The sequence below is a fragment of the Bos mutus genome, chromosome 1 (genome assembly GCF_027580195.1).
Source record: "Bos mutus isolate GX-2022 chromosome 1, NWIPB_WYAK_1.1, whole genome shotgun sequence".
Taxonomy (NCBI): domain Eukaryota; kingdom Metazoa; phylum Chordata; class Mammalia; order Artiodactyla; family Bovidae; genus Bos; species Bos mutus.
In genome coordinates, this window is record NC_091617.1 from 125,131,032 (window position 1) to 125,157,267 (window position 26,236).

Below are 26,236 nucleotides of genomic sequence, written 5' to 3' on the forward strand. Positions count from 1 at the left end.
GGCTGTCCTGTTCACCATAGGATCATTAACAGCATCGCTACCTTCTACCCACCAGAGGCCAGGTACAAACCCACCCCTTAACTGCAAAACCAAAATGTTCCCAGATATTGCCAAATGTCCCTGAGGGACAAAATTGTCCAGTTGAGAGTCACTAGTATGACACAAGATAAAATACATGAGAGCACTTTATAACCCCTAAGCAATATACAAGGATCAATTATCATTACCACTCAGCACGTAGGAAATATACTTTTCTATTAATTGATTTAAAATTCATTGTTCAATTCATTTTAACATACTTTTGTACAGAACTCATGTTTTACTTATTCATTTCCACAAAGACACCCAACCAAAGGTTTTGGACATTTGTTGACTGAGAAATAAGACACAGGTAACCCAGGACAGGACACGGTGAACTAGAAAGAGCATGGGATTTGCGGACAGAAGAATTGGTTCAAATCTGAGCTCTTATTTATTTTAGAACTTTGGGCAATACATTACAGTCTATGAGCCTCAGTTTTCTGCTCTATAAAATATAACATCTATATAGGCTGGCTATGACATTCAAATATGTTCAGGTATCTGAAAGAACCATGTAAATTACAGAAATTTTATATACAGACATATATAAAAAGAAAATGATTATTGTACCATAATACCTCTTGTATATGGAATCATCAGAGACTTCCCTTGTAACCTTATTTTCTAGGTAACTGAAGCTTATGCTTTTAAGTATTTAACTTTAAAATTTAAACAATTTTGACAGAATTTTTCTGCTTTCAGAAGTACTATATATATTCCTCTTTCTTCTCAAGCAATATATACTGAACGTAACTTAATTTTCCCTTACTGACTCTGGGCTATTGTTATAAACATTAATTACCACTCGAACACACAGTTCCCTTAGAGATTATCAGGTATGTTAGGCTGTTGATCTCCTTAAATAGAGTCAGAGGTACTGTGCCTAACTTTGTTCCACTGTAGCCTCATGCCTCTTCTGTTGCTCCCATAATTCTCTATGGATTAGAAAACTAAGTAAGTTTGTTAAAAGTGTAATCTAAAATGAGAAAAAATAGAGTTGAGAGAAGATTCCAGATAAAGTTCATAAATGGGAAACCTCATCACATCTAATCTGGCTGATCAGGGGTATTTTTTACTTATTTTCTGGTTCTTGGTGGTATTCTGGATAAATGAAATTTCTGGAAAAGCAATTTTTTTCTACTTAAACATGTATATACAGAGAGGATACCACATGTTGTAATACATATATATATATAATATTTATAATAGAAATGTATATAGAACTAACCTTTTTTTAATCTATGAGTATTTCCTGATATCACTCTTTAAAAAGGCTCATTAATTTAAAGCAACAACATAGCAAATGCTCAAACTATTTGAAAGGAAAAAAAAGAGCCAGAATTCAAATGCAAAGTCCCATGATAAGCAAAACAAAAAGGAAGGAAAATAACATTAAATTCCTTCACATCTCTGAACTAAATTCTTTCAAGATACACATGCCTACTTTTTTACCTGAACTTCTATGAAGACAAGCAAGAAAGGTCAATATTTTCCAATTTAAAAAATCTCATTCACATTTAGTTATAAGTAAACACTAAATTTCAGACAAAAAGAAAAATTTAATTAAACTTAGGAGAAAATCAAAGTCAAATTGAAAATTGCTTTGTATGTGAGAAGTACTTTGTTCTTATGCTTGTAAGTTATATGGGCCACAGAAATACCTGTTCCTCTGATACTTCCAGAATACTTCTACTATTTTTAGATATATAAGATAAATAGTAATAAGTAATAAAAACAAAGTCATCTTTAATAAGTCATAATAATTTACCTCTGTTGGATGTTTTAAAACATATAAGATGAGGAGGAGTGATAATTGGGGGAAAAAATCAAGTCAAAATATTATATTTTTTAAAAAGGCTTTTTTTGGTTTGTTTTTAAATTTTTAGTAGCTCAAAACAAAAGGTGAAAGAGAAAAGAAAAACAGAAAGCAAGAAGGAAAAAAAGAAAGGAAGGAAGAGAGGAAGAAAACTAGAGAGAAAGGACAGAACATGGCATATCTAACAGTACTTAAAAGCTACTGGATAAAATTATCTAGCCTTGTACCTGACAACCGTAGTCCAAAAGAAGCTGCAGTATATCCAAGTTTTCGTTTTCAATAGTTATGGTAACAGCATTTCTCCCAAGCACATCTACGCAATTTATGTTCAAGTCACCTGAACTGTTTTCCTCCAAAATCTTTTTAACCATATAATAGTCACCTAAATAACAATACACAAACATAATTTAATATCCATGACACATTAAATAAGAACAACTATAAAGAAAACTTAGCTTGATGATTTAAAAGATTAAAAAACCTAAACTCATTTTTGTATATGGAACTATGCAAAGAAAATGTGAACATTTCCTTGCTGAAAACTTATACCCTGATTAAAAAATGATATGTACATCAGCAACAAACAGAAAAAATAGAAAAATTTTAAATGTACAGTTTAAAATATAAGTTGTTTAAAATGCAAAACTGATTGATGATAAGGAGAAAAACTTTTAGAAGATATTTATAATAATAAAGAATGTCTAAAAGTACAGACTGAGTGCTAGAAAAATAAGATAGAAAGGATTTAAGTTTTATATCTCAAATACATACACACATTTAATTGTTAAATGGTTAAAAACAAGATCTAGTAATAAATGGAGGCTGTTATGAAGAGGTTTACTTTGGAAAAGCAGTGAATGTATATATGCACATTAAGAGGGAGAGATGCCCGAAATTACTAGTCTCCTCCCCACTCTACCAACACACACACACACACACACACACACACACCTCATTAATGAAGCTGTTTAGGTTACATGATGGGATATTCAGCTCACAGAACTCTAAAGCAGGACTATGATTAATGCTCGTAGAGGCCAATGTCAGACTATTTCGAAATGAAATCTGACCTGTCAGGATTATGCAGATTAGCTTCTGCCTCACTCTACCCCACATCAAAACAGCTAATGAATGGGGGAAAATGAGAATAATTATGGAGTAATCATTTTCACAGAGGGCCCACTATACTTGTCTGCTAACCAGCTGGTGCAGTAAGTAAAAGGGGAAAAAATCAAAAGAGAAATGCTAATTAAATGGAGAAAAAAAGCTAAGTGGGTTTTGCTTTATTTCATCTTGCTTTTTAAACATAAGATGAATAAACCATTTAAAGTGACTTGCAAATATAGCTGTTCCTTGTCAGTCTATGAATAAGAAACAGGAAGAGAACAATCAGAGTGGAAACCAGAAGGAAAAAGAAATGAATGATTTCATGATACAGAAAGAGAAATTCTAAAACTGGACTGAGTGAATAACAAAGAAAAGTAACAGATTTTTTTTTTTTTTTGGTTAACATTTCAAATTACACTATTATTTTTAACCAGTGACTTTTAAGTCCTCATTTTTGGAAGGTGTTGAATGGTAGTTTTCTTGGTGTATTCCTTAGTTCCCTCAAGAAAACCAGTCAGAAAAAGAAATTATTTCCTCAAAGCACTATTAATTTATATTTAAATACTAACGCTCCATGGCAAAAACTTAAAACTTATCACTTTGCAAAGTGAAGTTCTGAATCACAAGTTGAACCAATAGTGAACATGCAGATAGATCAGTGAAAATTTATCACTAATCCTAGAAAATAACTTTAAAACCTTATTTCAGGTGAATTTATTTCAGTGTCTTAGTTGTAGGAGAATGCTACCCATAAAAACTCTGGCTCTATTTTCTTTGATTTCATGATGTGCCTAGGTGAGGAACATTTTTTTTCTTTATCCTTGGGACTCATTTCTGAATCTGACTCTGCCCTTCATTAATATGCAATATTTCAGCCATTTGTTCTTAAAATATTGCTTCATTTCCATATTATTCTTTCTCCTATTGGAACTCCTTTAGGTATTATGTTAGATCATCCTATTCCAAATTCTGTGTCTCTAAAGGTATATTTTTCTTCTTTCTTCCTCTCTTTTCTGCTTCAGGATAAATTCTTCACATTTCTCTTCAAGTCATTTATTCCTCCTTTAACTGTTTCTGCTGATTTCTCCATTCATTATTTTTTTTACTGACTATATTTTTTATTTCTCTAAGCTTTATTGGATTCCTTTCCGAATCTTTTGATCTACTTTATGTTTTCATTATTTTAAGCTTTTTGTCATTTAAACACTTATTTTATGGTCTCTGTATGACAACTGGGCTTCCCTCGTGGCTCAGTGATAAAGAAATCCCCTGCCAATACAAGAGACATGGGTTCAATCTTTCAGTCGAGAAGATCCCCTGGAGAAGGAAATGGCAACCTATTCCAGTATTCTTGCCTGGAAAATCTCATGGACAGAGGAGCCTGGCAGCTACAGTCCATGGGTTGCAGAAGACTCAGACATGACTTAGTGCTTAAATAACAACAAAACACAATAATTATCTGAGGGCCTAATGGATTTAACCCTATTCATTGTGTCATCTGTGATAATGAAATTTTCAATTGGGTACTGCAAACTCAACTTCATGTGGTTTAACTTTGGGAACCTAGACAGCCTAGTTTGAAAGCTTGCCCCACCAAGGATGTATGTGTTCACGTCTTCCAAATAACTCAGAGGTTCTGCTACACCACGAATCTTTTTTTATATTAATTTCTCAGTTTAGGTTTTCCCAGATCAAGAAGTTAATATTAATTTAAATTCCAAGCCAACAAGAGGCAGGAACACAGTTACAAATCTTTAGGGAAATCGTATTTAAAAGCTTCTTTGTAGTCTCCCTTTGCTGATGGATGGGTTCTTTTCCTCATCTACCCCTTTGCTAGAAGTATATAGTCCTTTATGGATCCTGGTTTCATGCTTGCATGCTGTTCCAACTCTCCACTTTGTACAAACTCAAGGCTTTGTAACTTACTTCCACATGGGCATTAAAAGTCTAATCCCAACAACGTGCAGACCATTAACTCTTGCTCCCACCCACAGAGCAGTCAAATGTCTGCTTACACACTCCTCTGTTTTTCAGTCTTTTCTTTATGCTTGAATTTTCCTTACTTTCTTGAAAGCTCAGTTATTCATTTAAATGGACGTTTGTTATATTTTATCTAAAATTTCTATGTGATTTGAATCAAAAGGGTCTTCAAATTATTTAGTCAGCAATACTGTTAAGAGACAGAAAGGCATAAAGAACTATATAAATATAATTCTTACAAAATTTTATAAATTTCATGTATAACAAATGATCAAAAACAACTGCTACACATTTAAAAGTTTGAATTACTGTTTAAAAAGTAATTTGTATTGCAAATTCAGAATCTACAGCTTTATGGTTTCAAAGACTATTTCCATTACAGTTAGGGGGCTATACAAGGAAAATATAAATAAAATTCATAATAAAAATTTTATTAAAATTTCCACCCTGCCACAGCTGACACACTCACGCAAAAAAACAACCACAAACAATAGTCACAGAACCAATAAGAGACCTAGAGTGGTTCCTAAGCATTCTACTTAAGTTTAAATTTGCAAGCCATTTAAAACAATGTACTGTATTCAGAAAGCCCAAAACAGTCTTAATATTTATAATGGGTGTATATGTGAAAAGAGGTTAGTAAATTTTAAATACATAGCAAGAAGCTAGTTATAGAGAAGGATTACAAGTAAAAATGTCTTATGGGTCAGGCAAACGTAGAAATGTTTTTCATTTTACGCTAAAGTTGCTTTTGAAAGTTACATACATCTTTTCGAATATCACATACAGCAGGAAATGCAACATGATCCATTTACTTTTTTGGCTAGATGGCTGTCTTTATTCAGTGAAGGAAAAAGAAACTTTCAATCAATTCCACCAGTAAACAAACTCAACAGCAAAACTTCTCGGTCCTGTCTCCAAAATGTTTCCCATACTTATCTACTTGTACCCATGCACATGCACTGCTACCTTCAGTCCAGGACACCACCATCTCTCTCCTGGACTCTGCACCTACCTCTTCACTGATGTGGCTACCTAAACTCTACTACCGGGGTCAACAAACTTTTTCTCTAAAGGGCCATATGGTAAATATTTAGGCTTTGTGGGCCATACTATCCCCGATGTAAATACTCAACCCTGTTCTTGCTGCACAAAAGTGACCATAAACCATATGTACACAATGAGCTTCAATATGTTCTAATAAAAATTCATTTATGGACACCCAAGTTTAAATTTCATATTATCTTCACATTATGAAATATATTCTTCTTTTGACTTATTCCTGACCATTTGAAATGTATGTAAAAACCATTCTTTGCTCACAGGCTTTACAGAGACAGGTGGTGGTTGGATTTGGCCTGTGGGCCCACCTCTAACCTGGCATCAGCCCTTTAATCCACTCTCCACTCAGCAGCCAGAGTGATCATATGAAAATCAGGTTTTTAATCCTCAAGACTTTTAATCACACTTTAGTAAGTTCTATAATCTTTACTGTGGCTTACTAAGCCCTATGGGACCTAGGGCTTGCTACCATTCTGAATTTACCTAGGAGCCACTCTCTCTCTCACCATGATCTTTTTACAACCAGAGTTTTCCAAACTGCAGGTTGCAACCCATTTGCAGTCACGAAATCAATACAGCAAGTCCTAACCAACAATTTTAAAAAATGAAATCGTATATAAAAATACCAGGGTAATTCCATAGATCCTTAGCAACAAATTTTCCCTGACCACCTTGATATATTCACCCTGGCCAACTTGAGAAGGACTTCCCTGGTAGTTCAGACGGTAAAGCCTCTGCCTACAATGCAGGAGACCTGGGTTCAATCCCTAGGCCAGGAAGATCTCCTGGAAAAGGAAACGGCAACGCACTCCAGTACTCTTGCCTGGAAAATCCTATGGACAGAGGAGCCTGGTAGGCTACAGTCCATGGGGTCACCAAGAGTTGGACATGACTGAGTGACTTCACTTTCACTTTCTTTCAATTTGAGACAGTGGAGAAATGTCATAGTATCAATGAAGAACTGGTGGCATCTCATTTTATTTTCTGGCATATGACGATAAATTTCAAAATCACTGAAATGGGAGCGCTCATGTTGGTCAGTTTAATTTTATAGTAACCAAATTTTCAGTTAGTTGTGAAGTATGGGATGATATATGTCAAAAAATCTGTTTTTCAAACCAAGTTTCTATAACTTTTTGATTATGGCACGTGACATTCTAGTTGAACTATATTAATGATGCTTAAAACAGATTTTATTTATTAAGAGGAAAAAATAATGAGATAAAAAATACAGTGCCAAGATCAAATTCAATTGTTGGCTCTAGAAATATAAGTAGTAACAATACTGATCAAAATGTTAACTCCACAGCAAACTTCAAATTAGTTTGAACCAAATTCTTTAAAAAAAGACAAAAACTACATGTAAGACTTTTAGAGTGAAAATGATTTAAAAATGTAGCTTTATCAAACATGCAAAAGCCCGTATTTATCATAGACCCCTAATGGATTTCCATTCACATTGCTGTGAATGAAATCTCCAAAATTAGATACTCAGAAGCATGGTATACTGACCTGTCCATAATACTCTGAATATTTCTGTAATAAGACAATTATTACTGTAATTTCTCATTTATATCTGTTAATGAAGACAATTAGTGATAATGAATATCACCTGGCAAAAGAGCAAAGCTGAAATGCTTCAGGAAAATATTATATTAATAGTATAGAAGGTAATGGTGTGTTTTTTTTTTTTTTAGAGTAAATTAGTTTATAAATTTAAAACCGCTAATATATTTTTGGATCTATTAGAAGCAATGTTTACTTTGTAATTACAGTCTGGAATATGATTTGAGACGCAATTCACAGTGATGTTACAAGTACTGTAAAACTTTGTTAATATCAGGTATATAGTATTACAGTTTCATAAATGATTTATTGTGTTGCTTAAATTTAATCTCACATACATTTAAATTATACATATTTATAGAACTGAAAAAGTACACTAATGATCAATATAAATGGAGCTACAAAAATATAAAAGGACTAGTAATGTAGCAACAAATATGACCAGAAAACAAACATGAGTTTGTTTGTTTTTTAACAGAAACTAATATTAATAACAGTGCTGATCACCATTTTATAGGTCACAAAGTTTGGGCATCCAAAGAAATTCCACTGAATTTCACAACTATAGGATATGGTATTGGATAACCCCACATATTAGTCCTGATAATTTGTTTATGTTTTTAAAAGTCACTACTTAATCACCTTTTAGTGATAGCTTTTGAACTCATTACATATTAAATTACTAATCCTAGAATTTAAACTTCTTAGTATCAATATATCTGTATGAAGTCAGTATATGAAGTCAATTATAAGGAAGATATTTAAAATACTGGAAGCAGGGAAGAAGAGGAATTATTCCTAGGTTGCAACAATATCCATGCAATAAAACCTAATCTTTTAACATCCTCCCCGAAGTTTATAATATACTAGGTAAAGGGGTTTGGCTTGGGTTACATTTGTTTAGCTTCCCAGATAAAAGACTGACTGTATACTAAGAATATCCCATCTTCCAAATCATAAATAGGCCATGTAGTTAAATTGAGCACTTGTTTCTTCCCGTGAGACAGATTAGGCCCAAACATACTTTTTTTCCTTACTGCTCCTCACAAGAGAGCATCTTCATTACACAAGAAGCTACTAAAAAGATAGGGATGTAGTCAGTTATTTCTTGATAAACCACCTTTACAGTGCCTTAACAAAATTAACTTGATAAATATTATACATTCAGATGATGAATTGTAGAAAAGAGCAGCAAATTAAAAATGAAATAAAGAAATAAGGAAACTTGTGAAATCACTACAAAGAAATACTAGCAGTACAGAACTAAGAAGTAGCTGGCTGCTCGATGATCAGTCTGTTATACAATATCCACAAGATAACTGAACCATACGGCATGCCACCACTGGTGATTTGAAAAACTCTCTTGTCCAAAATACTTACACTAATGACAATTTGTGAAATGTTTGTAGAATTGTGTCTATAGTACCCTCTTTACCTCTCCTTGCTGCAAAGTTTTCTCCCGTCACACCACATACCTCTTTATATTAGGTGTCCCTTGCCAACATAAGTTCTCGGCAGTTCCCAGTACTCTGCACTTTTTCTTCCCACTGCCATCCTCTCCAAGCCCAAACACTTCAAAGTCTCTTTTCAAACAGCTTCTTTAAAAGTCCCACTAAATACATTAAGTAAAAGTGCTATTAAACAGCAGCTTGATATTACTTCTCCTGGAAATGTTACCCATTTTAAAAGCATGCTGAAACAAAGGCAAGCAAAATTTAAGTGTAATCCAGGCATCAAAGCATGCTCCATACAATGCAACAAATCATACCACAAAGGTGACACAAGACTCTAGATTATTAAGCCCAAGAATAAGGGTGAAATTCGATTCTTTCCATCCCTCCCCTGACTCCTAAATGCTGAAATTCAAAGGCCTCCTGACATTAATTGCAAATCAAATTTCCTGAAAATGCTCTTCATGAAAAGCTGACAGGGAATGAATCCAGACTGAGTCCTTTCATCATTTTCTTTTTCTGCACAAGAACTGATGACCGATAATCAGCAAATTAAAGGATTTATACTAAAGCCACCATCTACTCAAGTTACTTTCAAAGAGTGTATGTACCTTGCTGCTGCTGCTAAGTCGCTTCAGTCGTGTCCGACTCTGTGCGCCCCCATAGACGGCAGCCCACCAGGCTCCCCCGTCCCTGGGATTCTCCAGGTAAGAACACTGAAGTGGGTTGCCATTTCCTTCTCCAATGCATGAAAGTGAAAAGTGAAAGCGAAGTCGCTCAGTCATGTCTGACTCTTCGCGACCCCATGGACTGCAGTCCACCAGGCTCCTCCGTCCATGGGATTTTCCAGGCAAGAGTACTGGAGTGGGGTGCCATTGCCTTCTCCAGCTTAGGTGCTCCCTAAATAAAGGTATTAATCTTTTCTCCAGCCCAAAGGCCTGAAGTAAACCACTGTCTCCCACAAATAAAAGCAGCTCATTACTACACTTAACTCTAAATGAGAAAGGAAAAAGACAATGGGTGCTAAGAATCACTGCTTGATACTTCATAAAATAACACATGTATGCTGCTGCTGCTGCTAAGTTGTTTCAGTCGTGTCCGACTCTGTGCGACCCCAGAGACGACAGCGCACCAGGCTCCCCCGTCCCTGGGATTCTCCAGGCAAAAACACTGGAGTGGGTTGCCATTTCCTTCTCCACATGTATAGCCGCTCTTATTTCAACTAACCTTTACCTCTAAACTACAGCATTCTATGTCTAAAAAGAACATGCGTACTCAGAATTTTACTAGGTGGTTGGGGCAGACTTTACAAAAACTGGCACAGGAATATTCTATTTACTTTTTCTTCTAAATTTTTCAGAAAGACAAGAACCAATGTTACCTTTGAGATGATTCTGACACACTTTCAAGATCAGCAACAGCCACTATTAAGTGGCCACTACCTAGACAGCATATTCAAAAGCTGAGACATTACTTTCCCAACAAAGGTCCGTCTAGTCAAGGCTATGGTTTTTCCAGTGGTCATGTATGGATGTGAGAGTTGGACTGTGAAGAAAGCTGAGCGCCGAAGAACTGATGCTTTTGGACTGTGGTGTTGGAGAAGACTCTTGAGAGTCCCTTGGACTGCAAGGAGATCCAATCAGTCCATCCTAAAGGAGACCAGTCCTGGGTGTTCTTTCGAAGGACTGATGCTAAAGCTGAAACTCCAGTACTTTGGCCACCTCATGCAAAGAGTTGACTCATTGGAAAAGATTCTGATGCTGGGAGGGATTGGGGGCAGGAGGGGAAGGGGACTACAGAGGATGAGATGGCTGGATGGCATCACCGACTCAATGGACATGAGTTTGAGTAAACTTCGGGAGTTGGTGATGGACAGGGAGGCCTGGCATGCTGCGATTCATGGGGTCGCAAAGAGTTGGACACGACTGAGCAACTGAACTGAACTGAACCTGGATCAGCACTTGCCTAGATCTATAGAACTAATTTACATAAAAGCCAGCTATATACACTATAAAATCAAACTGTAAAATCATTTTTATTTCCTATTTTTTTCCTTTATTCCTTAATCTGTACACAATTTTCAAAGAGCCACCCACCTAACAATAGATTAACACTGCATCTTCACAATTTCTGCTTTAGGAATTCTCAAGTGGAATACATTATGAACATTTTACACACATAGAGAAAAACTGCTAAATGAAAAAGGATGAGAAACACAGATCATCTATAGCAAATTTGCTCTCATCCTTTTTTACTTTTACTGGACAAATATAATCCATGGAAAGCTCAGTTAAAAAAAGAGTCATAGAGAGCAAGTTTAATTTCCAACCAGTAACTTCCAAATATGGATGTGTCTTTTCTATCACAAATGATTTTCATTCATTCAACTACATCAATAAAACTCAGTAGTTTAAAGAGTACAGACTCAAAATAGATCCTAGTTCTACTACTTCCTAACTAATGTAACCTTGGGCAAAGTAATTATAAAGTTTTGCTAAGCCTCATTTTCCTCATTTGGAAAACAGGGGTAACAACATATCTGGCTCACGGGGTTGTGAGGATTAAATGAAATCATCTATGAAAAGCATATGACTCTACCCAGAAAGCTGTCTGAGTAAACGTTTGCCATTTGGCTTGATGAAAGCTCCAAAGTAATAGTGGAAACCATAGCTACTTTAGGAAATTTTTCACTTTTAGATTTGGTTTGGGTAACCCTGAAAAAGGTTTAACTATTAGTGAATATAAACAAACAAAAAAAAACCTGCTATAATTCAAATTTAAATTTATTTTTTAGCATAAATGTATATCATAAGTACATGTAAGAAATAAGCCATTTTTCAAAATCTAACCCAAGAATTCATTTCAACATACCTGAAACAAAAAGTACCTATTTCATCTCACTTGTTAAAATTGTTTTTAATTTACATGTGAGAGAAAAAGCATACATATTTACTTTTCACCCTACCTCCAAAAGCCAAATCTCTCCAAGGATCTTACTGATGTTATAAAAAGGAAACTAACAAAGAATACCAAGGCTATTTCAAATGGCATGACTGGACAGGCTACAAAGCTATCATACATTAAAACACTTTTGAGATATGTCATGCAATAATCCTAAATATACACACCATACAAGTATTTACTCAAGCTATGTTCCATTATGACATTCCTCTGTCCTCAGTTTGACAAGAATATTAAATTGCCTCTCTTGACATAATCTCTGTTTGCTTTAAAATAACCGTTGCTCAGTAAGCTGGGGTAGAAGGAAGTAGCAGCCACTTAGTAATTCTAGTATAAACACAATCTGTTCCCCACCCTCCACCCCGAGTTTTTTTTTTCCCCATCTGAGAGAAATTTTAAAGGAAGAGAATTCAGACTATCTACTCCAAAATACTAAAAATTTTACATAATCCAGAGACAGTGACATTTATGAGGTTGTATGTTTCTTTACATTTTCAAGACTACTCCAAACTGTGTCCATGGTGGACTTCCACATATGCTTTCATCATATAATTTAATACTATTACATAAAAGCATAAAAGTTACTCACGATGGACACAGGTAGACTTTGCTTATACTTAAATGTGTTTTCAAAAAGTTGCGTAAATGAAATCCTATCTCAAAAACAGTGACAGGAGTTAAGGAGGCTGTCATTTATTTAAAAAACACAGAGACCAAAAAATCCTCTGTAATCTTATCACAAGGTAAGTTGCCCTTTGGGTTTATGTTTTGGAAGTTTGCATGATCCTAAACATTTTTCCTAAGTAAGCATGGCCATTGGAAGCCAAGCTGAATAAATTTACAAAGAAAAGTTAGAACGCTTTTTTACATGTAGGAAATAAAAGCAGTCTTCGGGCAATGAATTTCCCATTCTTTTTATTATATTCATCAATAGAGAGATGAACGCTTAAGTGAAGAGACGTTATTATGGCCATAAAACTGATCGATTTCCAGATTAAAGAAAAAGAAGAAACACATTAAATATATTCCAAATCTTTGCCCTGTAATTATTTTGTTCGTTGCTGTTTGGTCGTGAAGTCCTGTCCGACTCTTTTACGACCCCAAATTATTTTGTACTACCTGTATTTCCCGAAGAAGGAAGAACAATAAACCTTTCTCTCCTATAAAAAGCATGAACAAAGCTGTTCCGTAAATTTGGAGAAACTTTGGAACTTAGAATTTTCGGTAAAGCCCTGTCTTTATGTCCACCTAGGATACTAAAATACCTAATCCCATCCAACAATCACAGAACACTAGGTGGCTGGAGTTAAATAATACAAGTAACGTTAAAAAAAGAAAGAAAGAAAGAAAGAAAACAAAAAACAACTGAAAGCCCATAAGCAAGAGAAACCCCCCAAGCAAGGACATGGGATTTTAGGACTGAAAAGTCCCAAACTAGACAAAACCTCTGGGCTTCCGTAAAGAACTGAAACCCCAAAGGGGAGATCAGGAGACCCAGGTGGGCAGTAGCGGAGCTGAGGCTGAAACCCTAGCAGCGTCTCGGCTCCCACGACGCTACCTCAACTCCGGACCCCACGAAAGGAGACCAAGGGCAGAGCCGCCGCCCCCAGGCGCGGGGCTCCGAGGGCGGCACCCGCGGCTGCTCCCGCCCTTCAGCTCCGCACACCCGAGGCAGAGGCGGTGCCCGGCGGCCCCAGTGATGCAGCGGGCGCGGCGGGAACAGACGCTCGGCGCGAGAGCAAGAGGGAATGCCCCAAGTTGAGGCCGGGAAGAGGGTGAGGGGTGTGGAAGGCAGGAGCATCCAAAAGCGGAGAAAGGGGCCTCGCTCTCACCCTTGTCGCACGCCAGCAAGAAAAGCTTCTCATTCAGGGTGTTCTCCTCCTTCACTTCCCGCACATCCTTCAGCGCCATCACCTCGTTTGGCGACGAAGAGGAGGATGGGGAAGAAGGCAGGGAGGAGGAGGAGGCGCCCGAGAGGTCCGTGCTCGGGTACAGGGCCGCCATCATCGCGGCCCATGAAGGGGGCAGGCCAGGGGACGGGGGCGGGGCCCCCGCCAGCCCCGACCCCGATCCCAGCCCCGCCCCCCGGCTGGAAAAGGGATGAGTCGTTCCCACGGCCGCCTCTGCTCGAGGCCCGTTGGCCCCGAAGGGCGTCGCCTCCCCACGGAGCCAGCACTCGCCTTCCACAGACAGCCCCAGACTGGTGGCAGCGCATGCGCGGCCCCGGGGCCAGCGCCCCCTCCCCAGCCGCCGGCGCCCAGGCCGAGCGGGTCCGCGCCCGTCCGGGGACGACAGGGTGGCGCGCGCCAGGGCGGCAGCCGAGCGAGGGGCCGTGCCAGGAGCCGCAAGGGCCGCGCGGGGGGCGGCCCGGCCAGAGAGGACGACGAAAATCGGTGGGAGAGGAGCTCCAAGAGGAGATTCTACACGCGCCGGGCTCCAAGGCCCTGGGAATCATCAGCCGAGCAGTGCCCGGAGGAGATGTTCGCGGCTCTCCTCACGTCATCTTCTGCTCAGCGCTAGCTACGACGACGGAGTGGGATCGGCGGTGGGTGGGGCCTGCGACGGAGGCGGGGTCTGCGAACACCCCGCCCTCTACCCCTTGCGCTGCCTCCTGGAAGGCATCCTTGCAGCCTAGGAAAAGGAGAACGGTCGGGTGCACCCTCTCGACATCCGAGTTGCAAGTCTGAGGTAATTTCCCTCGCGGTCTCTGGGTGCATACATGTAAACATGTGGCGGGGTGGTTCGTTGAGCCTCTGACGACTTAACGCTGAGTCGAAACCCCTAGTGGAATTGTCGAATTATTGCATATTCCTTTGTCCTCTGGCTAAAGCATAAAGGACAGGACCCTTGCCACACCACTACACCCGTTTGTGTCCAGTTATACTGGGCTAGCTACCCTCGTTTCTAAAACTGTACTTTTTAAAAAACTAGTTTGTGATATAAAATTTGCATGACATTTCTGGTGTCATACATTTATTTGCCTGTAACCATTGGATAAGCACATCATTAGGATCTATGTCACAGTCCTTCCAGTAGTTTCTTGTTCATATTCACATATATTATTATAACTCAGATTTTAGAAGATGAGTGTTATTTAAGCAAAAGCTAACTGAATGCAGTAAGTGCTACTTCCTTGAATATTTTTTAAAAAATTATGCTTGATTTAAAGCATATTTTTGCACCTTTAAGAACTGGGGGAGGGGGGCTGAAAATTGTATCCCGAATCGTTTTCATTGCTTTCCACAGCCAACTATGCAAAAATCTCAATTGTGCCCCGAGTGCTTGGGTTTTTAAGGCAATATATAAATTTACTTGAGTATCACATATTCGAGAGAAATACTTCCTGTTCTTTTCAAGTTGACTTGCTCCATCCCTGTCCTGCCAACACTAACTCCCAGATTTCCTAAATATATCGTCCTCATTATGCAAAGTCCTCTTTCCATCATCTCTGAGATCTTTAGTAGACTAGACTGCCCACCTTTCCAAACATTTTCATCTGTTTACTTCAAAATGGTTATCTATTGAATCATGTTAGCTTTTCCTCTCTTATCCCTAGTAGATCATAAATCTGCCCTTCTCTAATATTTAATACAGTTCTAAGTTTGTGTATCTGGTGGACTGTCAAAATTGCTCATAATAAATCTGGCCATTGAACACAGTGGTACATATTTGTTTACATGTGTGTGTGCTTACACACTCTTTGTAGTTCAGTAAAAAAATTTTTGTCAGTACCAGAACAACTCTAACCCTGACCCTTCCAAAAGTTCCAGAGTGTTTCAGGGTAAAAATTAAGGTGGCTCAGAACTATAATCAGTAGTTTTTTCAAGCTTCTGGGTTTAGGTGATTCCTTATCCATAGGATTCCCTCAGGGGCTGGACTGATTTTTTAGATTCAGGAGAATTCCAATGTACTTTAGGAGCTAGTCTTAGGAAACATTCTAAAGAATTAGAGGGTTTTTCCTCCTTCAAAGTAAGCTAGTGTTGCACCTGTATCTTCAGACGTCTTTTTGAATCATCCCAGATGCAAAAGATTCCCTTGTTTCTTGTGTTCATTTTTATCCAGCATAAATTGGGGTACTTTAGGATCCTCTATATTTTTCATCTTTGATATGAAATCAGTGATAGAATTATAATGAACAATGGCATGCAAGATTCAGAAGCAGCACATTGCTTAAAGCAACTCAGGGAACCTCAGGTACCAAAGAGAAGAGCCATTACAACTCCAGTTGGAGAGAAAATTCAGATTTAGTTCTATAAGTAACAGGCCCTATCTTCATCTCCAAATTCTCTTCTTCTCCCTCTCTATTCTTAGGCCACATTTGCATATTTCTTTGCCTAAAATGCCTGCAAGACTCTTCCTGCCTCAGAGCCTTTGCACTTGTTCCTTCTATTGAACAATTATCAGACTTCTCCTCATTCATATCTCAGCCTGAATATCACAATGCTAGAGGGACCTTTCCTGACCTACCAAACTAAAATCTTTACCCCAGTTCCTAATTCTGTATCACATTACCCTGTTTTATTTCTCTTATTGCATTTATCACCATTTGCAACTCTTATTGTTTACCATCTTTCTCCAATAGGAAATAAGATTCATGAGGCCAGGAAACTTTGTCTATATTTTTCTCAGTTGAATCTCTAGTGTCTAGCATTATACCTGGGTCATAGTAGATGAATTTATTTTAATGAGTTAATTAACTCAAGTTATTTCATCACAAACTAAATTTAAACTAATCATGTGTTGATCTTTCCAAAAATTCTTCCTACTAAAGGATCATAGAACCACCTTTGCTTCTCCCAAAATAATAACTTTTGTTTGTTTTACTCAAGCATAGGGATTGTTCCTTTTTTTTTTTTTTAATTTAAAGGGATCATACCCCAAGATCATGTGGGATATATCCCAGGGATGCAAGGATTCTTCAGTACATGCAAATCAATCAATGTGATGCACCGTATCAACAAACTGAAAGATAAAAACCACATGATCATCTCAGTAGATGCAGAAAAAGCTTTTGGCAAAATTCAACATCCATTTATGACAAAGTCTTTTCTGGAAAATGAGTCTGTGAGATTAATTTTCAAAGTTATGTATTTTTCTTTAAATGAAATAAATACGGACACATTTGTACATACACAGAATTTTATTAAATTTTTTGTGAGAAAAAGAACAGTCTAAAGTGCCAAATTTCATGTAAGTTAGAGAACTTAGCGAATATGGTGAAAAAAAAATCAAAAGGGGAAACATAATTTAAATAATCTCACAAAAGAGCAAGAACACATCTTCATATAAGATAATCATCATCAAACTATAAAATTAAGAAAGGAAATCTTTTTTATTTCTTTTATAGAAGAATATATTTCAAAGTCTCACCTGTTGATGTTTCTTTCAAAAAAATTTCTATTCTAAACATAGGAGTTGTCTCACTCTTACCAACATGAATGTTCTAATCCATGGTAGATGGGGGATTTAGACTACTCGTTCACAGTGAGATAGAATGACAGCATTTTTTGTAGTACAGCAGTACTGCTCACTGGCACAAACAGTGGAAGATGAAGGAACTAGACTTCTGGATTCACCTGTTAGGAGCAGAATCGGTCTATTGCCAAAAATTCAGACAAAAATACATCTGAAGCATCGCTACTCCCAAGTGACATAAGTATTAATCAAACATTGCCAATTTGAAGGAAACTGGGAAAATGTGAAAATATGCTGAATATTAGCTTGTGTTACTTTCTTCTAAAGATATTTAACAGGCATATTCTAAATTATTTAGGGCTAGAGTATCAAAAATTAGCATGTGTAACATGAAGCTAACAACACAGCATCAACATGTCTTGAGAGCTGTAGCCACAGTGGCTATAAACATTTGAAAGAAGTCAGTTGAAAAGTAACTATATGCACACCCAAAATGAATATTTCTAAAAGAAATCTTCATGTACCAGATAGCTACAAACTGAAAAGTGTTACACAGCTAGTGGGGGCACAATAATTATTTCACGGTTGGCTAACCGACCAATACAGTCTTCCTTCAGTATCCAGAGGGTTGGTTCCAGGAACCAACCCCCCACGCACCCACCACAAGGATACCAAAATCCACAGATGCTCACATCCTTAATATGAAACAGTATTTGTATATAACCTACACATATTCTCCCATGTACTTTAAATCATCTCTAGATTACTTATACCTAATATACAATGTAAATACTGTGTAAATAGTTGAAAATACAATGTAAATGCAATGGAAATTATTGCTGGCACTTGGCAAATTTAAGTTTTGCTTTTCCTAACTTCCTGGAATTCTTTTTTTTTTTTTTCAAATATCTTTGATCTGCAGTTGTGGGAATCTACAGATGTGGGACCATCTGATATGCAGGCATCAGATATGGAGGGCTGTCTGTATACATACTAGTTAAGAAAACCTGGGTAATTCAGGTGCAAAATATATATACGTACACACACATATTTCTCTAATAACACCTTACCTATATATATATATATCTGCATGTCATGCAGTATATATAAAGTATCATGTAGTTAAAATTAAGTGTTAAGTAAAAATCTCCTGCTATTAATACTTATATAAGAGAATGAACTTTGAAGTTTATTCATGAGTTAGTCCTTATATAAAAAAAGTTTAGTGTTAACAATACTTGTCACTTAAAAATTTTAGACACTATAGAAATTTACAGAAAAGCTAAAGTTTTGGACCACTTTACCTAGCTGGAGGAAAAAAATAAAAGGATTAAGCTGGATTTTGACTCTGAAAACATTTATGATCAAAATCAACACACACACAAAATCAAAACATACTTCACATCAGGGCTTGCAGAAAAATTTTTGTATTGATCATTTTCGAACCATGAAAAAGAATGAATTAGTCTTGTTTTAAGGAGACTTCAAGGAAATGAAAATAATCATAAAGTATCATCTTGAAAATAAACATATTCTATTATCAGTATCAACTGGTAAATTGTGTTATCCAAAAAGACCAACAAATCCTAACTAGTATGAACAGGCTATTAAAATCATTAATGATTTCTACAACTATTTTGAGCATACAAATAATCTCTGGTTTTATACCTACTGCATTTCAGAATTCTGTAAACTGTGAGACATTCAATGTGTTTAATGTGGCAGAAAATCATATTAAATGCTTCATTATTTTATTTTGTTCAGTCCTTTTCCCATTAAGCATGCAAACACTGTCATAACCATCTTTGGTTTCACTTCCACAAGGTCATCAGGTAAGGCATATATCCGGGCACCGATCTTTCGAGCAACAGAAATGGCGTATCTTGAAAAGACAAGACAAATATCTTGGTATTTGTTGTCACTTAATATATGTTAACAAAAGAATGAAATATTTTGACACGATTAACTTTACGATAAAGTTAAGTTTCTGAGTCTTTAAATCATATTCCCCATATAAGTTGTATTTTAAAACGTCAATTTTTAGGACATAATACTTCACATACAAGGATTAAGAATGAAAGAGCCACTATGTTCTAATATAAACCATAAGGCTTACTTAGCATTGTTCAGCTTGTCCTCATCAGAAAGGTCTTCTCTCTTAATCATTTCTTGACGAACTGCATTTGGTGCAATGGCATCTATTAAATCTAAGACAGGTAAGCTAGTGCTAATTGATTTGTCCTAGAAAATAAAGATGAACATTCATAAACATCTTCGGTGCATGTTAGACTGGAAGGTCATAACCATATAAGTAAAAGCAATTCAAAAATTTTCATTATACTTAACATTCAGCTATTCTGCAACCAACACATATCACAAACCATTTAAAATATGCTTTTCCTTTTATCCTTACTGAGCTTACAGCATAGAGAATGGTCACCATACCTGTAATAAAGTGTGGGGATATGACAGTTCCTGAAGTATGCTAACTACAGTATCCATTCTATTAAAAACAAACAACTTTCAAAAGGGAATAGATGAAATTTAAATGAACAGTTTTGCAAATTCTAGCAGTATTCTTTATCTTAGACCTTGGATTCCTAAGACTTCACTTAATATTTTTCAGAAAAAAAAAAAATAATGAAAAGGAACTAATATTTACAAAGGCATTATTCTTGTTGCTTTACATGTTTTTGTTTAATCCTAACAGTCTGGTAATAAAGAAATTAGAATCTCTCTTTTAAGATGAAGAACATGAAGGTCAGAGAGCTCAAAAGACCTATTCCACAACCAGTCCGTACAGAACCAGTATTTGAACATATAGCTGTCCAACTCTAATGCCCAGGATTCTTCAGTTTTGATGTTACTGTCAAAGCAACTAAAAATGAACAACGAAATTCTAATGGATAGAACTTTGCTATTGAAGTCAGAAATCATGGTCTGAATTGATTTTACCATTTATCAGTACTTGAACAAATTATTTGTTCTGTCTCTCAGCATAAATAGTGGCACCTGTTGCTTGCACCAGAGCCCACTCATTCCTCACTACTTTCCCCATCCTGACAGAAGCCACATTTTTACTCTGAATGCATACCTCCCACACATGGATGTGTGCTTCAACGAAAACTAACCCCACCACAGCTCCAAGGGTGACCCTGAATTAGTGTAGACCATTTATTCTGTGGGTGAGGTGGTAAACTTACTCTTTTTATGTATAGAGCATACTGTAAATAACAGATACACTAATATCTATGGCATTAAATTTTTGGTGGGGGCAGAAATTTAGGAAGAAAATGTCTAAAAGACTCATTAGGCAGACAAGAATGAAAAAGATTGGAAAAAATAGTCAAAGAGTTAATGAGAGGAATCCCATCTGATTGCTATAGTGATTTATCTGGGCTTAATTTTTATATTCAAGAAGAGCTATGGAAAGCTAGCAACACCCCTTCCTGAATGTAAATGAGAGGATGAAATGTTTGTCACAACAAGCAGCTATCCGAAGATAAGAGGAAAACCAGCTTTAGAAGGAAGCTGGCCCTTTGGATGGCAAAGCAGAGATGATAAAGACCTGAAAGACATCCTTCAATTACTGGCGCAGCCAATCCTGACGTCTGCCCTACTTCAGGATCTCTGCTATTTTTCTGTACCTTTCCTTTTGGTTTAACTCATCTTAAGTTGAGTATCTCTTGCTGCTGCTACTGCTGCTAAGTCACTTCAGTCGTGTCCGACTCTGTGCGACCCCATAGACGGCAGCCCACCAGGCTCCCCCGTCCCTGGGATTCTCCAGGCAAGAGTACTGGAGTGGAGTGCCATTGCCTTCTTACTTGAAGCCAAAAGCACTGTTTGCCTAATCACTACAATGGAAATATCACAGGATTCTTGGGAATATTAAATGAAAACATCTAGTAGAGTTCCTGGCCAAATGTGGTTCTTAATAACTGATAAAACAATTTGAAGCTATGTGAAGAATGCAGAGTTCTTTTTGAGGGCTGGGATCTATGAACTGCTACATTTATTTTTAAAAAAGTATATTCTTCATTTTCTAGAATGTTCATTTTATGAAATGGGTTTTTTGGAGTGAAGAAGATAGAAGAGTCTGGTGGGCTATAGGCCATGGGTCACAAAGAGTCGGACACGACTGAGTGACTAACACACACTTTAGGGTCCTTTATGATGCTAGTAATCCAGCTTCTGTTTTAGGGGCATCTTTTCTATTTCCGAAAAAAATCTCACACATGTTTTCTTAATGTACAGTCTGCAGACCACCTACATGAAAGTCGCCTAAGATGCTTATTAAAAGTACAAATTAATCCCTGCACTTAGAGTAACGAGAGGTTATTTGTGGATGGGGCAAGGAATCTACATTTTTAATAAGCTTCCTACAAGAATCTAATTACATATTACACTTTCTAAAAGCTTAACATGCATGTCATTCTATAATAAACTAAAATTTTCTATGTGCTTACTTTCATATAATATTTCTATGGTGGTTCAAAAACAGACATGTGGCTTAATTTTGTTATATTTTGATTATTTACATACTTAGGAGAGTTTTTTAAGTTTGGGGAAAATTGTTCTTTTTTCAGCTTTATTGAGTTAAAATTGACAAAATTCTAAGGTACTTAAAATGTACATCTTGATTATTTGGTATACCTACACATTGTGAAAAGATTCCTCCCATCTAGTTAATACATTTGTCACTCACTTCTGTATATATATTGTGTGTGTGAAAACAAATAAGTTCTACTCTCTCAGCCAATCTCAGTTATATTAAAATAGTGTTAACTATAGTTACCATGTTATACATTAGGTCTTTGGACCGTATTCGTCTTTTTATTGTTATTCAGTTGCTCAGTTGTGTCCAACTTTTTGAGACCCCCGTGGACTGCAGCATGCCAGGCCTATCCTGGAGGCTGCTCAAAATAATGTCCATTGAGATGCCATCCAACCATCTCATCCTCTGTCTCCCCCTTCCCCTCCTCCCCTCAATTCATCTTATAGCTGAAACTTTATACCTTTTTGTGGTATTTTAGATATTTCTTAACTTAGATTTACGAAACAAGGATTTTCTCACCTATTTCCTTATGATTCATCTTGTGAAAAACTTACTAAGTTGAATGAAAAATTTAAGTTTCTAAAGATTATATTGGATCCCTTATCTTCCTGTTTCCAGAAAAAACCAACAGACCTATCCTCCAACTCCTCTGATTTGCATATGATCAGCGAAAGACATTTTACTGCAAAAGGAGCAGGGGTTATGGTAAAACCCTTCAGTTCAGTCCAGTCAGTTTAGTCACTCAGTCGTGTCCGACTCTTTGCGATCCCATGAATCGCAGCACGCCAGGCCTCCCTGTCCATCACCAACTCCTGGAGTTCACCCAAACTCTTGTCCATCGAGTCAGTGATGCCATCCACCCATCTCATCCTCTGTAGTCCCCTTCTCCTGCCTCCAATCCCTCCCAGCATCAGAGTCTTTTCCAATGAGTCAACTCTTCACATGAGGTGGCCAAAGTACTGGAGTTTGAGTTTTAGCATCATTCCTTCCAAAGAACACCCAGGACTGATCTCCTTTAGAATAGACTGGTTGGATCTCCTTGCAGTCCAAGGGACTCTCAAGAGTCTTCTCCACCACCACAGTTCAAAAGCATCAATTCTTCGGCACTCAACCTTCTTCACAGTCCAACTGTCACATCCATACATGACTACTGGAAAAACCATAGCCTTGACTAGACGGACCTTTGTTGGCAAGGTAATGTCTCTGCTTTTTAATATGCTGTCTAGGTTGGTCATAACTTTGCTTCCAAGGAGTGTCTTTTAATTTCATGGCTGCAATCACCATCTGCAGTGATTTTGGAGCCCCAAAAAAATAAAGTCTGCCACCGTTTCCACTGTTTCCCCATCTATTTCCCATGAAGTGATGGGACCAGATGCCATGATCTTAGTTTTCTGAATGTTGAGCTTTAAGCCAACTTTTTTAACTCTCCTCTTTCACTTTCATCAAGAGGCTTTTTAGTTCCTCTTCACTTTCTGCCATAAGGGTGGTGTTATCTGCATATCTCCCTTAGTTTAGTATATAAATACATTTTCATCATTTTTCTTTCACTTTCTTTAAGTTAATCACATAGAAATTACTTAAGCAAAAAGAATGCCAGAATCTTATAGACAACTTGTCTAGAGTTTGGCTTGATTTTCAAGATAGTGAAAATTATTAATTTGTTAATTTGATATACATTTCTTAATTTGATACACAAGAATTGATGCTTTTGAACTGTGGTGTTGGAGAAGACTCTTGTGAGTCCCTTGGACTGCAAGGAGATCCAACCAGTCCATTCTGAAGGAGATCAGTCCTGGGTGTTCTTTGGAAGGAATAATGCTAAAGCTGAAACTCCAATACTTTAGCCACCTCATGCAAAGAGTTGACTCATTGGAAAAGACTCTGATGCTGGGAGGGATTGGGGGCAGGAGGAGAAGGGGACAACAGAGGATGAGATGGGTGGATGGCATCACCGACACGATGGACAAGAGTTTGGGTGAACTCCAGGAATTGGTGATGGACAGGGAGGCCTGGCGTACTGCAATTCATGGGGTTGCAAAGAGTCAGACACGACTGAGCGACTGAACTGAAGAAGCTTTGAATATTTACAGAATTAATGAGCAGTATGTCACACAGCTAATAAGTAGCTAAGCCTATGTCAAACCCAGGGCTAACAACACCATAGCTTAGCTTTCAACCTGCAGTTAGATCTGGATGTGAAATCCAGCTATTCTGCTTAACATTCAATGACAGTGGACAAGTTATTTAACTTTTCTAAAACTTTTTGCTTATAGAATTAAAAGCAAATTAATAGAATTAAAAGAGAATTAAAAGAAACAATGTGTTCGTATAGTGACACATAGGAATCAGTCAATGGTAATTATGATTATCATTATTGACTGACATACCACCTCCTTATCTTCTTGGTGAGGAAAAGTAACATTGCTACTAAAAGGGGTAAATTTGTCTTTTCTAAAATTTCTGGGTACAGCACTGCCTTGATTAATAGGTTCTTACTAGTACCAATTACTATAGCTTTCAAATATAACATACCAAACTGGAAGAAACCTCCCTAGCCCAGATATTTTTTAGCATTCACTGCTGTATATCTTAATTATTTATATTCTGTCTAAAGGTTTTATTATCAAACATATGTAAATGCCAAGCACTTTTGCAATATGTTTTTTCCACCTCAGTTCTAGTAAACCCATAGTCTCAAGTCTGCTGTTCTCTTAAGCCATCCCCCTTAAATGGTTTGTGTGTGTGTGTGTGTGTGTCTGTGTATGTGTTAGTCACTCAGTCATGTCCGACTCTTTGTGACCCTTTAGACTGTAGCCTGGGGCTCCTCTATCCATAGGATTTTTCAGGCACAAATACTAGAGTGGGTTGCCATTTTCTCCTGGGAATCTTCCCAACCCAGGAATTGAATCCGGGTCTCCTGTGCCTGCTTCATTGCAGGTGGATTCTTTACCCTCTGATCCATCAGGGAAGCCCCCATTTTTCAACTATCTCTTCTGTTCAACTGATCACCAAGTTGTAATTCTAGTTTTAATATTTCTTTTAATCCAACTAATTTCCTGAAAATTACCTCAAATTCAATAAGTTGAAAAATGATTGTTAAATTCACTGCCTGTTTAGAAAGCAGCTGTATCTCAGACATCCCCACTTTTTACTACCCAGGCCCCAAATACCCAGTTTTTTTTTTCTCACCAAGAAGATAAGGAGGTGGTATGTCAGCCAATAACAATAATCATAATTACCATTGACTGATTCCTATGTATCACTATACTAACACATTGTTTCTTTCAATTCTCTCAACTTTATAAGCAAAAGAGTATTAGATAAGTTAAATAACTTGTCCATTTAAATAACTCCTCTCCTTCCTGTGCATCCCTAAGAAGCCAAATCCTACCTATTTTTTTGCAAGTAACTATCCATTCTTGGGCTTCCCTGGTGGCTTAGATAGAAAAGAATCTGCCTGCAGTGCAGGAGATGGTGATTAGATCCCTAGTTCGGGAAGATCCCCTGGAGAAGGGAATGGCTACTCACTCCAGTATTCTTGTCTGGAGAATTCCATGGACAGAGGAGCCTGGTGGGCTACAGTCCATGGTGTCACAAAAAGTTGGACACAACTGATTAACACACACACAGACACACATCCATTCTTACAGATCCCAGTGCCCATTTCCCACCCCTACCCAGGATCTGTATTACCTTGAGTTCTGCCTCAATAGCTTCCTTGCACTTAACACGACTCTTCCTCCTATCATACTCCCTACCTTCACAACAGTATTTCTAAAATACTTTGCTTACATTACTTGCCTTATCAATATCCTCTTTAAAGCCAGATTTCTCTATTAGGGGAAACATTGACTGAAACTGCCCACCCTGGCCAGGCACCACAATAACCGTTTGCATGAGTTATTTTATGTCAGGAGGTCCTGGTAATGAACATGGAACTAACAAGCCACCACCAACCAAAAGCATTTGGGAAAGGTCAAAAGGAGATGGCACGTGTCCTACCAACCTCCCAGAATCCTCCTCTCTGGAATCCATCTTGGCTGAATGCTGGGTGCACCACCAGGAAAGACCCTAAGTCAGAATGATTGGCCAAAGACAATCCAGAAACTAACCCAATTACCATAAAACCTGAGACTAAGAGCCACGTGGCAGAGCAGTCCTCCTGGTTTCCCTTACCCTGACACTCTCCGCCCAGGCGCTCCTTCCCAATAAGATCTCTTGCTTTGTCAGCACATGTGTCTC

The 26,236-nt window shown here is 37.5% G+C and overlaps 2 protein-coding genes and 1 long non-coding RNA gene across 11 annotated transcripts in view; 1 reads left to right on the forward strand and 2 right to left on the reverse strand.

Moving 5' to 3' along the window:
• TRPC1 (transient receptor potential cation channel subfamily C member 1) overlaps positions 1-14,469 on the reverse strand; it is a 61,868-nt gene extending 47,399 nt beyond the window's left edge. For 3 of the 6 annotated variants that reach the window (XM_070374926.1, XM_005888759.3, XM_005888760.3), the window contains exons 1-2: positions 13,857-14,469; positions 2,125-2,279 (exon numbers count right to left, since the gene is read on the reverse strand). In XM_070374926.1, the coding sequence (XP_070231027.1) occupies positions 2,125-2,279; positions 13,857-14,031 (330 nt within the window). In that variant the 5' untranslated portion in view covers positions 14,032-14,469. The remainder of the gene's footprint in view (positions 1-2,124; positions 2,280-13,856) is intronic. The other 3 variants (XM_070374933.1, XM_070374941.1, XM_070374923.1) reach the window with 2 other exon arrangements.
• LOC138988856 (uncharacterized) overlaps positions 14,333-26,236 on the forward strand; it is a 123,270-nt gene continuing 111,366 nt past the window's right edge. For both annotated transcript variants that reach the window (XR_011465020.1, XR_011465019.1), the window contains exon 1: positions 14,333-14,712. This is a non-coding gene — a long non-coding RNA (uncharacterized lncRNA). The remainder of the gene's footprint in view (positions 14,713-26,236) is intronic.
• The window catches only part of PLS1 (plastin 1), a 129,544-nt gene continuing 120,446 nt past the window's right edge, over positions 17,139-26,236 (reverse strand). For 2 of the 3 annotated variants that reach the window (XM_070374962.1, XM_070374968.1), the window contains exons 15-16: positions 19,556-19,680; positions 17,139-19,321 (exon numbers count right to left, since the gene is read on the reverse strand). In XM_070374962.1, the coding sequence (XP_070231063.1) occupies positions 19,186-19,321; positions 19,556-19,680 (261 nt within the window). In that variant the 3' untranslated portion in view covers positions 17,139-19,185. The remainder of the gene's footprint in view (positions 19,322-19,555; positions 19,681-26,236) is intronic. The other variant, XM_070374955.1, reaches the window with a different exon arrangement.